The sequence below is a fragment of the Podarcis raffonei genome, chromosome 6 (assembly GCF_027172205.1).
Source record: "Podarcis raffonei isolate rPodRaf1 chromosome 6, rPodRaf1.pri, whole genome shotgun sequence".
In the NCBI taxonomy this organism is placed as follows: domain Eukaryota; kingdom Metazoa; phylum Chordata; class Lepidosauria; order Squamata; family Lacertidae; genus Podarcis; species Podarcis raffonei.
The window spans coordinates 34066092-34079568 of record NC_070607.1 but is presented as its reverse complement, the minus strand read 5'-3'; the positions used below and the strand labels follow the sequence as shown (position 1 = coordinate 34079568).

The window sequence follows — 13477 nt, the reverse complement described above, 5'->3', positions numbered from 1 at the left end:
AATATTAATCTCAGGATGGGGAAGAATTGACCTGTGGGAATGTGTGCCCCCTCTGGTAGCTGCATATTGTTCTGTGTAAATATTTTCAGTGTAGTGCAAAGGCAAGAAGCAGCAGATCCTGTCAGTTTTGAGGACCAGGGCTCCCGCCCCCCCGCCCCACTTTTATAAGCAAGATTTCCCTACGTGGTTCAGGAGTCCTTCGCATCTAGGGATTACCCGTGTTTTATGCGCTAGTTGCATGTGCACATGCAGCATTCGCTTTACAAATATCAGTGGGACAATCTATTACTAAAATTATTCCAAGATAATTAGAAAGTTATTGAAACCAAAAGAGCAGATCTTAATATAGGAGCAGTAAAGGACAGAATATATGTCGTTTTCACAGAATGCTAATAATTCACGTGAGTCCTGAAAGGATCTGGGGTTCTTTGAAAGCTTTTTCTGGATGATCAAAAGTTATCTGTGATTTCTTTCTGTTTCTGAAAGCATTTCCAGCAAGAAATTAATTGAGATGCTGTTGAACCAAAGGGAAGATTAGTGAAAGAAACTTTTAAAGCAGCCCACAAAGTCATCGGAAATATTTTTTCTTTAAAACCTGAACTGGGCTATCTGTCAAGACAAGCTTGCTCTTTGTTTGAGAGAACAGGCTGTTTTGAGATGGGTTTGTTCAGAAAATATTTCTTTCCTTCTGCTGCTGCTTTCCTATCTCTTAATGATCAGGAGCCTGAATCAAGGAGTCAATAGTGATTCACTCTCAGCTGTTCCGCTTGGCAACCATCCCATTATGGACCAGCCACACAAACTCAGCACCTTGCAAAGGAGGATATGCATAACTCTTGTCATTTTATGCATTGCGGCTTTGCCTGCTCCCAACACAGAACCCCATAGTAAATCATTATAACAGCGTGCATAGCCTCCTAACAGAAGATTTCTGGAGAGTGTTGGGTGATGTTTTAGTAGTGTCAGTACAATCCAAAGATCTGCTCTTGGACATTTATTTATTTGATTCTTGGAAAAATTGCATTCTCAATTATAACTCCATAATTGGGTTTATGTGCTGGATGCTCAGTATATTTAAGAAAGAAAATCTATTATCTTAGTTACGAAGTGCAAGGATTAAACAGTTGTACTGCAATGAGAGCTTGTTAATACTGCACATGGGTTCACTGACTGCCTGTTGCTTCCTTTCTGGTACCTAAAGCACAAGGGCATATTATTAGCAAAATCAATTTTGATTGCTGTGTTCTGTGTAGATGCTTTTATTGTGATTTTCCCTTTCTTGTGTGAAAGGGGCCTCAGATTTCTAGCACAGATGGGTAATGAATAAATAGAACATCATTTACCATAGTTAACTGAGCTACCGGAAAGCTATCCCTGTTTGCAATGCAGAGTAGGTTTTCCTGGGTGCATATTTTCATGTTTGCCTTATTGATCACATGCATATGTTGGATGGTCTTGGGTCTAAAGCAGAGGATTGGGATTTAGCCTTCAGGGTTTTCTTGACCCATGACCAACTGCAGTTGCATGTTACAAACATTTGACAGCACTTTTCCCACCACACAAACCAGCTTCTTGATAGGAAGCAGTGAGGTGGCTTAGGGGAAGGGGTTGCTTAAATATTTCTTCACTCACTGCTTCTCCACACCAGGTCAGAGCCATCCATGAGGATATAACAGAATAGCACCACTTAATCACTCCTTTAATAAAAGTATCACTAGGATGTTGATATAAGCAGGTATGCTTCTAATGGTTTACTGTATCATAAATCAGAGCCAAGGTTCAATCTAGACTACCTATATGCCGCAGAAGGGAAGATAAGCAGAGGCTACAGAGTTTATGATAGGTGAACAAAACCTCTCCTCCACTTCACTTTGGAGAACAGCCACAGCATGAATAACAATATTTGCAAACCCTGAAACACCTTTTATGTCTGTGGACTGGCTTTTGCTGCGTGGGTGGGAAGCTGCAATAGAAGAGTGGGAAGATTCAATAACTAATTCATTAATGTCACTTGAGCCTAAAAGACCCCCCAGGGTTTCTTACAACAACTAAAACACAATTCAGTAGAAATATAAATATAATACTATTAAAAAAGAGAGTTTATAGAGCAATCTTAACTCTGTGCCTGGGGAACAGCCACTGCTGTATCCAAAGTCCTGCCAACTAGGGGGAAAAGGTGGAATTTATTTGTTGCACCAGTTTCAGGCTTGGACAGCTGAGGGGCATGAATCAGGTCCCTTACCTGAGAATGGGGCAGCATAAAGGATCTAGAAGATCCTTGGCTGGGCCATCTCTGCTTCTGCCAGTGGGAAGACCCCCGGGTAGAGGTCAGTTCTGCAATGCAGCAGAGCCTCCCCACCCCCCAGTAGCTGTCAGAGAGGTACCCGCCTTTCCTTCTCCCCCACCCAGCCATCAACATCCAAGGGTTAGGATGGCTCCCCTAATAACCAGTTTAAGTCTCGTTTATGGATATGATTTTTCCCCCACAGCAAAGAGGCTCAAATTAAGCATTAACTCATCAAAACCTACAACATTCAATACAGTACAAAACACATCAAACAAATTCAAATAGGACAAAATAATCAGTTCAGCAAGCATCAGATAAATTCAGTTACTATAATGAAATTATATATAGTATAACAAGAACAGAGCTTAATCAAAATTAACAGGCAATAGTCTAATCCATACTATTGGTAGTAGCCTTGCTGCACTCCAAGAGACTGGAGCAGCCTTATTTATATGAAGTTCAGAGTACAATGAAAATGCTCAGCATCCCAGGTGTTCTGGCTGCTAGTTTTGCTCTTACAAGACAACATGACTGACTCTCAGCTACCTAGCTTGTATATGAAGCAAGATAGTGAGGCATTAATTGTTGGTGTACAGTGGTGCCTTGCAAGACGAAAAGAATCCGTTCTGCGAGTCTCTTCGTCTAGCGGTTTTTTCGTCTTGCGAAGCAAGCCCATTGACGGATTAGCGGATTAGTGCTATTAGCGGCTTTTAGCGGCTTAGCGGATAAGCGGCTTAGAAAAAGGGGGGGGAGGAAAAAACCCCCGCAGGAACTCGCAAGACATTTTCGTCTTGCGAAGCAAGCCCATAGGAAATTCGTTTTGCGAAGCACCTCCAAAACGGAAAACTCTTTCGTCTAGCAAGTTTTCCGTCTTGCGAGGCATTCGTCTTGTGGGGCACCATTGTATTTTATTTCCCTAGTGGCCCGTTGTAATCTTACCTCCATTTATCACAAATGGCCCTCACCAAATGAGCTGCTCTGACTGGGCCCAGAGCTAGGATCCACTCATAGTCTACCTTGTGAAAAAAATGTGTTAAGCCATCCTCAAAAGTTATCACATGCATCACAGGAGGACAGCTTCCTTAACACCCTTGCTCTGCATGTCAAAGCTTCAGTCAGCATCATGACAGCTTCTCAGCCAGCCCAGTCAACTCTTCTCCCTTTTCTTTGCAATTGTTTCTTTACAATTATTTCCTTGCAAAATAATAATAATATAGGAGAGAGCATGCAACGTATCAAAAACCAATACGTTTCTGCTTCATCTTAAATGTTAATCCGTTGTCTATTTGATCTCAGTGTATCATTTCTCATCCTTCTTACTTCTATGCTCTCCTTCATTGTTGAAGGAACTAAATCCAAGGGTGCGTTGCAAAACGTATACCACAACAGCATAGATATTTCTATTGATTTCTATTGATTGATATTTCTAATATCAATATTTCTATTGATATTTCAGATTCAGGTGAATGTCGTCACGAGTTTATTGGTTGGCGGCCATTATTCACACACTGCCTTAGGAAGGAAATGCCAAATCTGCAACAGATTTCCAGCTGAGTTAAATCTTCAGAGCAGATGTATGCTATTTATTATTTATGCTTTAGTAGCAGCTGGAGACTCTGTTGTGCCGGGCTTATTACAAGAAGTTATTTTCCAAAGAGCTAAGTTGCAGACAACAGCTAGTCCCCAATTCGGTATGCAAGGACTATGCTCACACAGCAGCATACCTGACAGGGACATCATACAAGGCCACCAGCAACCCATTGCTTTTGCATAGACATCTTTATTTAGTGGTCTGCATTCCTGAAACTTGTAAAGAAACCAGGAGTGGTATCCGAATGATGTGTCCCATCAGTGCAAGGATTTACACTTGCACAACTTTTGCCCTGTCTTGCCCCACCCCTCCTGTGTATTTTCTAGGGGTTCCCCATCTCAGCTGGCCTTAGTCTAAACCTATGCACGCTTACTTTTTCTGGATTCATCTTTCTAGTGGGTACATGTTGCATTGCAGGCTTGATTTTTCTCTAAGTAGGATGACAGCTCCAGTCCGAACAGGAAAGAATAAACCCCCATAAAAGGGATCCTAGGGAAAGACAAGAGTCCCTGCGTCTACAGACTCCTTACCCTTAAAGTGGAGGGAAGCAGAAGATGCTGGCAAAACTGAGTTAGGTATAAGGAATGCATCAGTCCTGTCATGTGAGACAGCATTCATCTCAGTCCTGCTGACCTTATTTTTAGTCAATTCATCCATCTTTGACCTCAAGCAATTCCAAGCAAGAGGGGGTGAAAAACTTTTAATAGAACATAGAACCAGTTTCAAATCCTCTTTTATTTATATTCTTGAAGAGGAGGAGAAGGTATTCCATAACTGAAAAGTTGCATATGCTTTGCAGAAACAAGAAAGAAATGAGAAGGAAAGGTCAATTCCACAGCACTGACGGAGCTTTTGAGCTTTTTTTAAATCACATTGTGGATAAGTATTTTGGGCTCTTTTCTAAGGTACAAGTTATTATTACTGTAAAGGAACTGACAGAGGGAACAAAAAACATAAAATAATTCTGTCCATTAGATCTTGTTTCTTGATTATCAGGTTCCTCGTTTTCCAGAAGAGAAGAGGCAAGTTTTCACATCTAGTCTTTGTAACAAGACATGCAGTAGTAGCAATTAGCTGTCTCCTCTCTGCTGGTCTCCGTTTCTCATCTGGGCACTTGCAATTACTGGTTTTCTTATTACAATGCATCTGTCCAAGAGAGTAACGGGCACCAGCAGCCGCCCTATATAACCACCACATATAGTCACAGTGACCATCATTTCAACAAGTGACTAGTATTTATAGAAGTGTGTCTGTGATTTATCACAAGTAAATGTATAAAAGACAGTAATCTCTCCTCTGCTGGAACATTGTAAAAACTGACATATGCAATAATTTTGCTCATGGTGATTACTGAGTAGATGTGTTTCTCCAGAGACGAGAATTGAGGTACCATAGAGAGTTACATAAATCTGGCAGGGCTTTGTTTCCGCAGCTTGAATGAGCCCATGGTGACTGGCTGCCTCCGGGCCACTAGTCTCTTCTTCTGTCACCCAATGGGTGGGAGGCCGGAGGAGCTGTCATAAGAATCATAGTCATTTTATTTATGTTCCACATTTTCCACAAACACATTGTGCTCACAAGAGATGCACAATAAACGGACAATTTAAAAACAATAGCTAAAGTAAATACAAATTATGACGCAGTTTAAAGTTTGACAATTAGCTGTTTAAACACATCAAAAGTCGGTTAACAACATCCAATACTAAGAACACAAATGTTAAACCCACATTGTGGAATCCATTCAACAGGTCATATGAAGAGAGCTAACGAAAGATGCACAGCTCACATCATTCTAGTTGTAAAAAAGGATGTTAAAACTAACAAAACTGAGCTGTCCTTAGCAGCAACCTCCTGCCAAGCCAAACACCCTTTTTTAAAGCCCTATTTGTGTCTAGATGTGCACTCACACACATTCTCACTGGGTTGACAGTCAGTAATGCATGTCGTGTTTTTTTCCTTGTTGTCCCTGCTCTGAGCAGTGTATCAGGCTGTTTACTGGGACTCACCTGCAGCAGCAATACTTGACGCAGCTGACGAAAACAGTGATAGCGGCAGATTAGTATCAAAACTAAGGCAGCTTTGCAGATAGGTTTTAAAAGGTTACTATTATTTGGCATCTGTCAACAGCCTGGGTGTGTTAAGGGTGAGATAGGGGAAGAAAGGGAAGAAAAACTTGTCTCATTGTCATCAAGTTTACAAAAGTGCTTGCCTGTCAGCTAGTCTTATTTCTTACAGTCAGGCAAGTGGCTGTTTACAAGCCTGCTCTAGGGACCTCTACTTAGATATTGTTTGGGGCACTGGTATAGTTTTAATTTTTTAAAAAAAGGTTGATGGGCTTCAGTGGTTCAGCAATTCAGGAGAGCTTTATTCCACCACTCCAAACGCCATTTTGCAGCATCTTGTTGTTTGCTGATCTGTCTCATGATGAATTGGGTTGATGTGTCTCAAACTTAAGAACTTGTGCTTGCTCACAAAGGAGGCCCAGGCTCTGGTAAAGGAACCCAGTGCGAGAAATTAGCACAGAAGTATGGATTTTTGCATCTGTCGACGGATGGTCTCATCCAACATGAAATGTCATCATTATCAGAAAGGAGCAGGATCATCAGAGATAACCTGGAAAGCGGCAAACTTGTACCAGGGGTAAGCTGTGATCTGGAGATGTGATGTGTCTGACAGAGAATCCGTGCATCACACAGACACAAAACCCAAAGAAGGAAAGAACATTTAGTGCAGTTATGACTGCCAGCTGTTTGAAAGGATGTCAGGAATGGATTGTGCAGTGGGGCTGGGCCATTTACTTGACCTCCCTCTGTCTAAGTCACAGTGACAGGAGGAGCAGGGGCAATATAGTGACAGTGCAAATGTACAATGGAACACTGGATTGGCTTCGCCAGTGTGCTTACACCACCTTGACCTTGCTGCTGCCTTGCTTCTCCCCATCTTCATCTGACTGCGTAGTAGTGACTTGGCCAGAGGGAGATCAGGCAAGAGATTCAGCCCCAATACATTCTCTGCTACTGGAATAAGTCCTCTTTCCACAACACATTTCAGAAGATCATTTGTTACTAGCCAAAGATTCCTTTGGCGCCCTAAAATTCAACCACAGTATGACACAAAAAGCATGCTTACTTCAAGGCATCATAGGCTTTTTTGCCTCCCTCACACTGATTTAGGCTATTTAGGCTATTTTAGAAATTCTCTCAGCATACTATATTTACAAAGGTCCCATGCTGAGTCAGCTGTTAATCCAGCTCTGACTATGATGAGATTATTTTTTTAAATCCAGTAGTTCGGTAACTAAGCATTTTACTTCCTGTGAAAATGTGCAATGAGGATGTTGGCACATCCTCAGCCGGTAAGGGTGGGGGCGTAGCACATGGGCCTGAAATGATGCACCAGGATTGGGAGTTTTGTCTGTGTCTTACTCCAAAGCACTGCAGTGTCAAAGTGGTTTCTAAGCAAAAATTATTTAATCTTCTTCCATTAAGGATATTGTTACGGATCTCCTGAAAGAAGTTATACTCGCCAATATGGGAGGCACAAATGGGTTCCTGATTGATGGTTATCCTCAGGAGATGAAGCAAGGAGAAGAGTTTGAGAGCCAGGTGAATATTTATTATTATTATTTTTAAAAGATTTTATTGGTTTACAAAAGTATGTGCATTCTCATTTTTTTCAGGATGTAAAGTCTTTCCTACATATCAATTACATTTGTTACAAAACATTAATGTTGAGTACAGTATAAGGTATGGACGCAGGTGGCACTGTGGGTTAAACCACAGAGCCTAGGACTTGCCAATCAGAAGGTTAGCGGTTCAAATCCCTGCGATGGGGTGAGCTCCCGTTGCTCAGTCCCTGCTCCTGCCCACCTAGCAGTTCGAAAGCACATCAAAGTGCAAGTAGGTAAATAGGTACCGCTCCGGCAGGAAGGTAAACGGCATTTCTGTGCGCTGCTCTGGTTCGCCAGAAGTGGCTTAGGCATGCTGGCCACATGACCCGGAAGCTGTTTGCGGACAATAAAGAGAGATGAGCGCCGCAACCCCAGAGTCAGCCGTGACTGGACTTAACGGTCAGGGATCCCTTTACCTTTACCTATGATTAAAATATTATTATGTCTCAATGAAAACCTTTCTAAAAACATATCTTTAATACATTTTGGTATTTTGGTTAGGCCTTCCCTAACCTGGTGCCATTCAGATGTTTTAGACTACAAGTCCCATCAACCCACCCATCATGGCTGGGGACCATACTGAGCATGAGAGACTGATGATCTGGTTCAGGAAAAGGCACTTTCCTATCTTCTAATTAGGGCTGCCAGGAATTTTTTTCAGCAAGGAACCTGTGCCTCGTACTGCTCTCAACATGCTGAAATTCATAAAAATGATGTCTTAGTATGCAGATACCCTTCAGGAAAAGCTCTGCCTGCTGAACTCTTGTGTTTAATGTTCGTACATTGCATATCACTTTTAATGCAGACAAAGCACACAAAATATCAATTTAGGAATGCACCAATACAAACTATTTAGAAACTGATACATATGCAGTGCAGTTTACGTTTGCCATAGAATTGTTTAAAGAAAGAAGAAACCCAGATATAAATATATAGACAAGACAGTGAGAAAAAGCACTGAGCTATTTCATTACAGATCCGTATGCTTTCCATTCACATTTTGAGTTTTCCCTTTTGCTGATGGAAAGCTGGAACACAATGGCTCTGCTGCATCAGGGCCTTCTGATCCAGTCCTCAGGTCTCACAGTGGTCAAACAAGATGTCCATGGAAAGCCTGCAAGCAGGACCTGAGTATCCTTCCCACTTTGTTCCCTGATAACTGGCACCGATAGCATTATCCTCCACAAATCCCTTGTCTAATCCCTTTTAAAGCCGTCCAATAGGTAGCACATTACTTGCCAGCTACTTCAAAATACCCTAAATAATTAGCTGAGATGGGTTGAGGGGAATGACGACATACATATTCCCTCCCCCAAGGAGCTCCTTTGAATCTTACCTCTGTGCACCTGATGCAAACTGCGCTGACGGGATTTCATTGAATCCTTTAATTAGGCAATACCAATGGCGAGAGCATTATTATTATTTTTACCTTGTCATAAAGCACTTTTTGTACAAAGTACTGAAGATTAATCCTGTCATTAGAACACCAAGAGTCATGGGCTTCACTTCCTCATCTTGGCAAAAATGGCCTCTTCCCCTTAAATAAGTGGCTCCCTCCAGGATATTATTAAATTGTTCTCTCGTCATTGTGATGCAACATTTTAAAATATGGCATAGTTGATTCCTCAGTTCACACCAACAGTGTTATTGTGTCAGAATAACTCCTCACTAGGTCAGAGACTAATTTTTGGTACACTGGTGCCTCCTTGTGCATGAAATGAATTATGTTATCATCTGCTATATAACACTGCACGGAGAGGTGTTTTTCCATTAAAACATCATCTCAGGGCTGATCTAGATGTTGCATTTTTGCAGCTTCAAGAGTCTCTGCTTCTACACTAGCTATTTTAGTTATTATTTTCTTAAACAGCCAGCTTCCAATGCTAAATGGGCAAGCTTCTTTTGAAACAAACAGGAGTCTACAACATGGCAGGGAGTTAAGCTAGTTGTAAGAATCCTTTTACTTTACATAATATTGCACAAACCTAGAATCAACAAATTGTAGAGTTGAAAGGGACTCTAAGGGCCATCTAGTCTAACATCCTGCAATGCAGGAATCTCAGCTGAAGCATCCAAGACTAATGGCCATCCAACCTCTGCTTAAAAACGTTGACTGAAGGATAGTCCACCACCTGTTGTGGGAGTCTGTTCCACTGTTGAACTGCTCTTACTGTCAGAATCTCCTTTCTTGTAACTTGAATCCAATGGTTTGGATCCTAGCTTCTGGAGCAGAACACAAGCTTGCTGCATCATTGCATGTGACAGCCCTTGAGATATTTGAAGATGGCTATCATATCTCCTCTCAGTCTCTTTTCCAGGCTAAACATACCCAACACCCTCAAAAGGCTTGGTTTCCAGACCCTTTATCACCTTGGTCGCCCTGCTCTGCACACATTCCAGCTGGACAATATCCTTCTTAAATTGTGGTGCCCAGATTGGACCTTGTACTCCAGATGGGGTCTAAGGCAGAATAGAATGGTACTACTGTTTCCTTTGATCAGGACACTATACTTCTGTTGATGCAGCCTAGAATAGCATTAGCCTTTTTTTGCTGCTGCACAACACTGTTGATTCATGTTAGCTTACGGTCTACTAAGACCCATAGATCCTTTTCACATGTACTAGCAATCCAGCTGCCCCCATCTCATATTTGTGCAACTGGTTCCTGCTGCCTAAGTGCAGAACCTTACATTTGTCCCTATTGAAATTTGTTAGTTTTGGCCCAGTTCTCCAATCTATTAAAGTCATCTTTAATCCTGAGTGTCTTCTGTGGCATTGGCTACCCCTCCCAGTTTGGGGTCATCTGCAGATTTGATGAGTATCTGCTCAATTCCTGTTTAGATTGTTCTTGAGTCACCTGTCTCAATCTCTCCTACAAAATCCATGTGGATGTTGCATTCTGACCTCACTCCCATGAGGAAGAATGCTATGCTGTGATCAGCTCTTATATTCAATTTTCTCATTTTTTTTTCCAGATTGGCGAACCGTCTTTGATGCTCTGCATGGACTGCTCCTCTAAGACAATGAGCAGCCGCCTTCTGAAAAGAAGCCAGAGCAGCCAGTGCTCGGATGGCAGTGAAGAAGCCGTCATAAAGAGCATCCAAAATTACTACCAAGCAATGGAGCCTGTGATCACCTATTATGAAAACAAAATTCCATTGTTTAAGGTAAACCGGCTAGGCTTTGGAACTGGACTATGGTACCTTCTTCTTCTGAATACATCCAAAAGGCTAAGAGCTAACTTACATGTGCTGCAAGCTTTCCAAGAGGCCATAATCCTCTCCTAGGTTTGCACCAGGGCATATGCACCAACCACAATGTTCAGTTTGAATATTGGTTTGGCACTTTGGAAAACAGTTTTGTCATGGTCCAAAGCATTTTGGAGGCTGCCTGGTTCCTAAGAGCATATGAAGAACCCAGTGGGATCAGGCCAAAGGCCCATCTTGTTCTCACACTGGCGAGCCAGATGCCTATGGGAAGCTCACAAGCAGCACCCTGAGTGCAGAAGCATCTTCCTCATTTGTGATTCCCAGCCACTGGGATCCGGAGGCATAAGTGAGTCCCCTTCACTACTAGAAAATGAGGAAATAGCTGTAACTTTTTTTCTTTTATGACAGAAGTGGGTAACATTTGCAAGCATGCAACTTAGAAGCAACTAGATCTCAGGTTTTTTGTGTTGGGCACTTTAGAAATAAGGGTGGTTGTTGTGTGTTTTTTAAGGAAACATCTTGTTTCTTTTTGGTAGCTCCCAACCTCTAGTATAAGGGAAGGCAGTCGCTTAGGTAACTTGGTTCCAAGTTGTGCATAGCTTTAAGAAAATCTTGAAAATGGCTCTGTGGCCTGTTAAATAGCTCAGTACTTAATATACGCAACTGCACTGTTTAACTAAAGCACTGAATAATGCCCTAATGCAGGACTATTCAAAAAGGTCACGCACACACATTCTATCCTGAAATGAATTTCATAAAACTTAACTAAAAATAAAAACCAGGAAAGCAAGCTTTATTTTCTAGCCCACAGGGCATCTCGCGGCTACTGAGCATGCTCATTCATCTTCAGGCTGTTTTGTTTTTGCCCTTAGGATTTTTGTACTTCAACAGAACTGAAGGTTATCTCAAGCATGGTGCTGCTTCTCAGCAGCATTTTGACTTATCCTGTAGGCACTCACCTCCTGAATTTGCATCGGAGGGAATAATTATAGAATACCAGAATGGTTTCCTTTTTGAGGTTCAACTATCTGATGCATAAAATCTCCTTTTTTTAACAGATAAATGCAGAAGGGACACCAGAAGAGGTTTTCCTTGAAGCATGTGCTTCTGTCGATGCTTTTCTGAAAAAGGAAGGAACGGCATCATCTCTTTCCGTGTAATTGCAACGCTTTCTATCTCATATGCACAGTCAGTGGTCATCAAAAATGCTGTCTAAAGCCACAGCTGCTGCCTTGAAAGATTAGTGCATATTGTAAACTTTGTAAAAAAAATTCAAATCTGTATAACCCATACAGTACAGTAACATTCAAGTACTGTATGTTGTCTATCATACGGTTTGCACTTTGCAGGTTAAAAAGCAGCATGGTAAACAACAACTCTAATTCCTAGAAATCATGTCTTGCATTTCACTATTGCCTGGTATACTATACAGCATCCGAGTTTCCAGTTAACTGACAGTCAGCAGAACTGACAGAAATGTTTTGTTTCTGTAAATGAACAGCTCAATTCTGAGACTATTTAAGCTTGCTTTTTTTTCTTATAATGCTTGAAAAAATCTGTTTTCTGACATTTTATCTTACTGGCGGAACATGCCTGCAGTTGAGTTGCAGTCATTAACACAAAGCAGCAGAAGTTAAGAAATCTTCTGAAAAAGTGGTATCTTATTATACAATGTAGTAAGTAAAATGTTAAGCAGTTAACAAATATGATTATGGGATCAGCTGCTGTGTCAACACCAAAATGGGTACAAACAGCCTATGTACTTAAATGTGATAATGTAAGGATACTGCGGTCTGGTTAAAACAACAACAAACCAGTGCCAAATATTGCTGGTGCACTTAATGTATAAGCACTTATAGTATTTGAGTGTCAAAATACATATGTTAAGATAGCTAACATGCACCCTTTAAAGAATATGGGGGCATCACATCAGTACATGTTGTTTTCTGTTGTCTGACAAGTATTTCAACTGTAAATCTCAATTTTAGGTCTTTCATTGCCTGAGGAACATGTGAAAGAGATGTGCTTTACTCAGCCTGTGTTTATAAATCGGCAAGCACAGTCTTTGCACAAAACACAATGGGTTGAGCCAAAGAAGATTGGGCAGAATGCCACTGATGCAGTGATGCTCCCCTGGCTCCCCCTCCTCACTAAAAACCCCTGCACAGCCTAAAATTGACTCCTGGTACAGGATGAGACATAGGGGCTCAGGGAAATTAGAGGATGTTGGTAGGGGTGCCTTGCATAAGTAGAAGTACTTTTCCACTCAAGTCAAGGTATCTCTGGACACAAGTAAAATTGATTTCACAAATAAGTAAAAATGCTGAGATTTTCTGAACAAGATAAAAACATATTTGATTTCTTCAGAATTGGCTCCTACCTTCTCCTGGACCATCTACTATTTCTTCTTGCATGATTCATCTCTGTCAACAGTTGCATTTTGAAGCAGATTTGTATTTTTCAAGCTACTTTTCTTGTACTGAAGATGTAAAACAAATAAAATGTATGGACAAACGCTAGGAGTAATAATTTTTACTTTGCACTTTTGGTTTCATTGAACAAAAGCAACCATCCAGAGAGGGTTTTAAATATTATTACTTCATTATCTGCAGATCCTTCTGCATTTTTCAACTTGCTTTAAATTTGCACAATAAACAGCTTGCTACTCTCTGAACTATCAAGTGCACTTTTCTTTTCCCTGCAACTGTGGATGTTCCTGA

General features: G+C 41.2%; 1 protein-coding gene across 1 annotated transcript in view; it reads left to right on the top strand.

The window, feature by feature from the left end:
* Positions 1 to 13272, top strand: part of AK5 (adenylate kinase 5) — an 85802-nt gene extending 72530 nt beyond the window's left edge. Inside the window, exons 11-14 of the mRNA XM_053392013.1 lie at positions 6355 to 6518; positions 7367 to 7483; positions 10524 to 10715; positions 11816 to 13272. Coding sequence (XP_053247988.1) covers positions 6355 to 6518; positions 7367 to 7483; positions 10524 to 10715; positions 11816 to 11917 — 575 coding nt within the window. The 3' untranslated portion in view covers positions 11918 to 13272. The remainder of the gene's footprint in view (positions 1 to 6354; positions 6519 to 7366; positions 7484 to 10523; positions 10716 to 11815) is intronic.
* Positions 13273 to 13477: the final 205 nt, after the last annotated feature.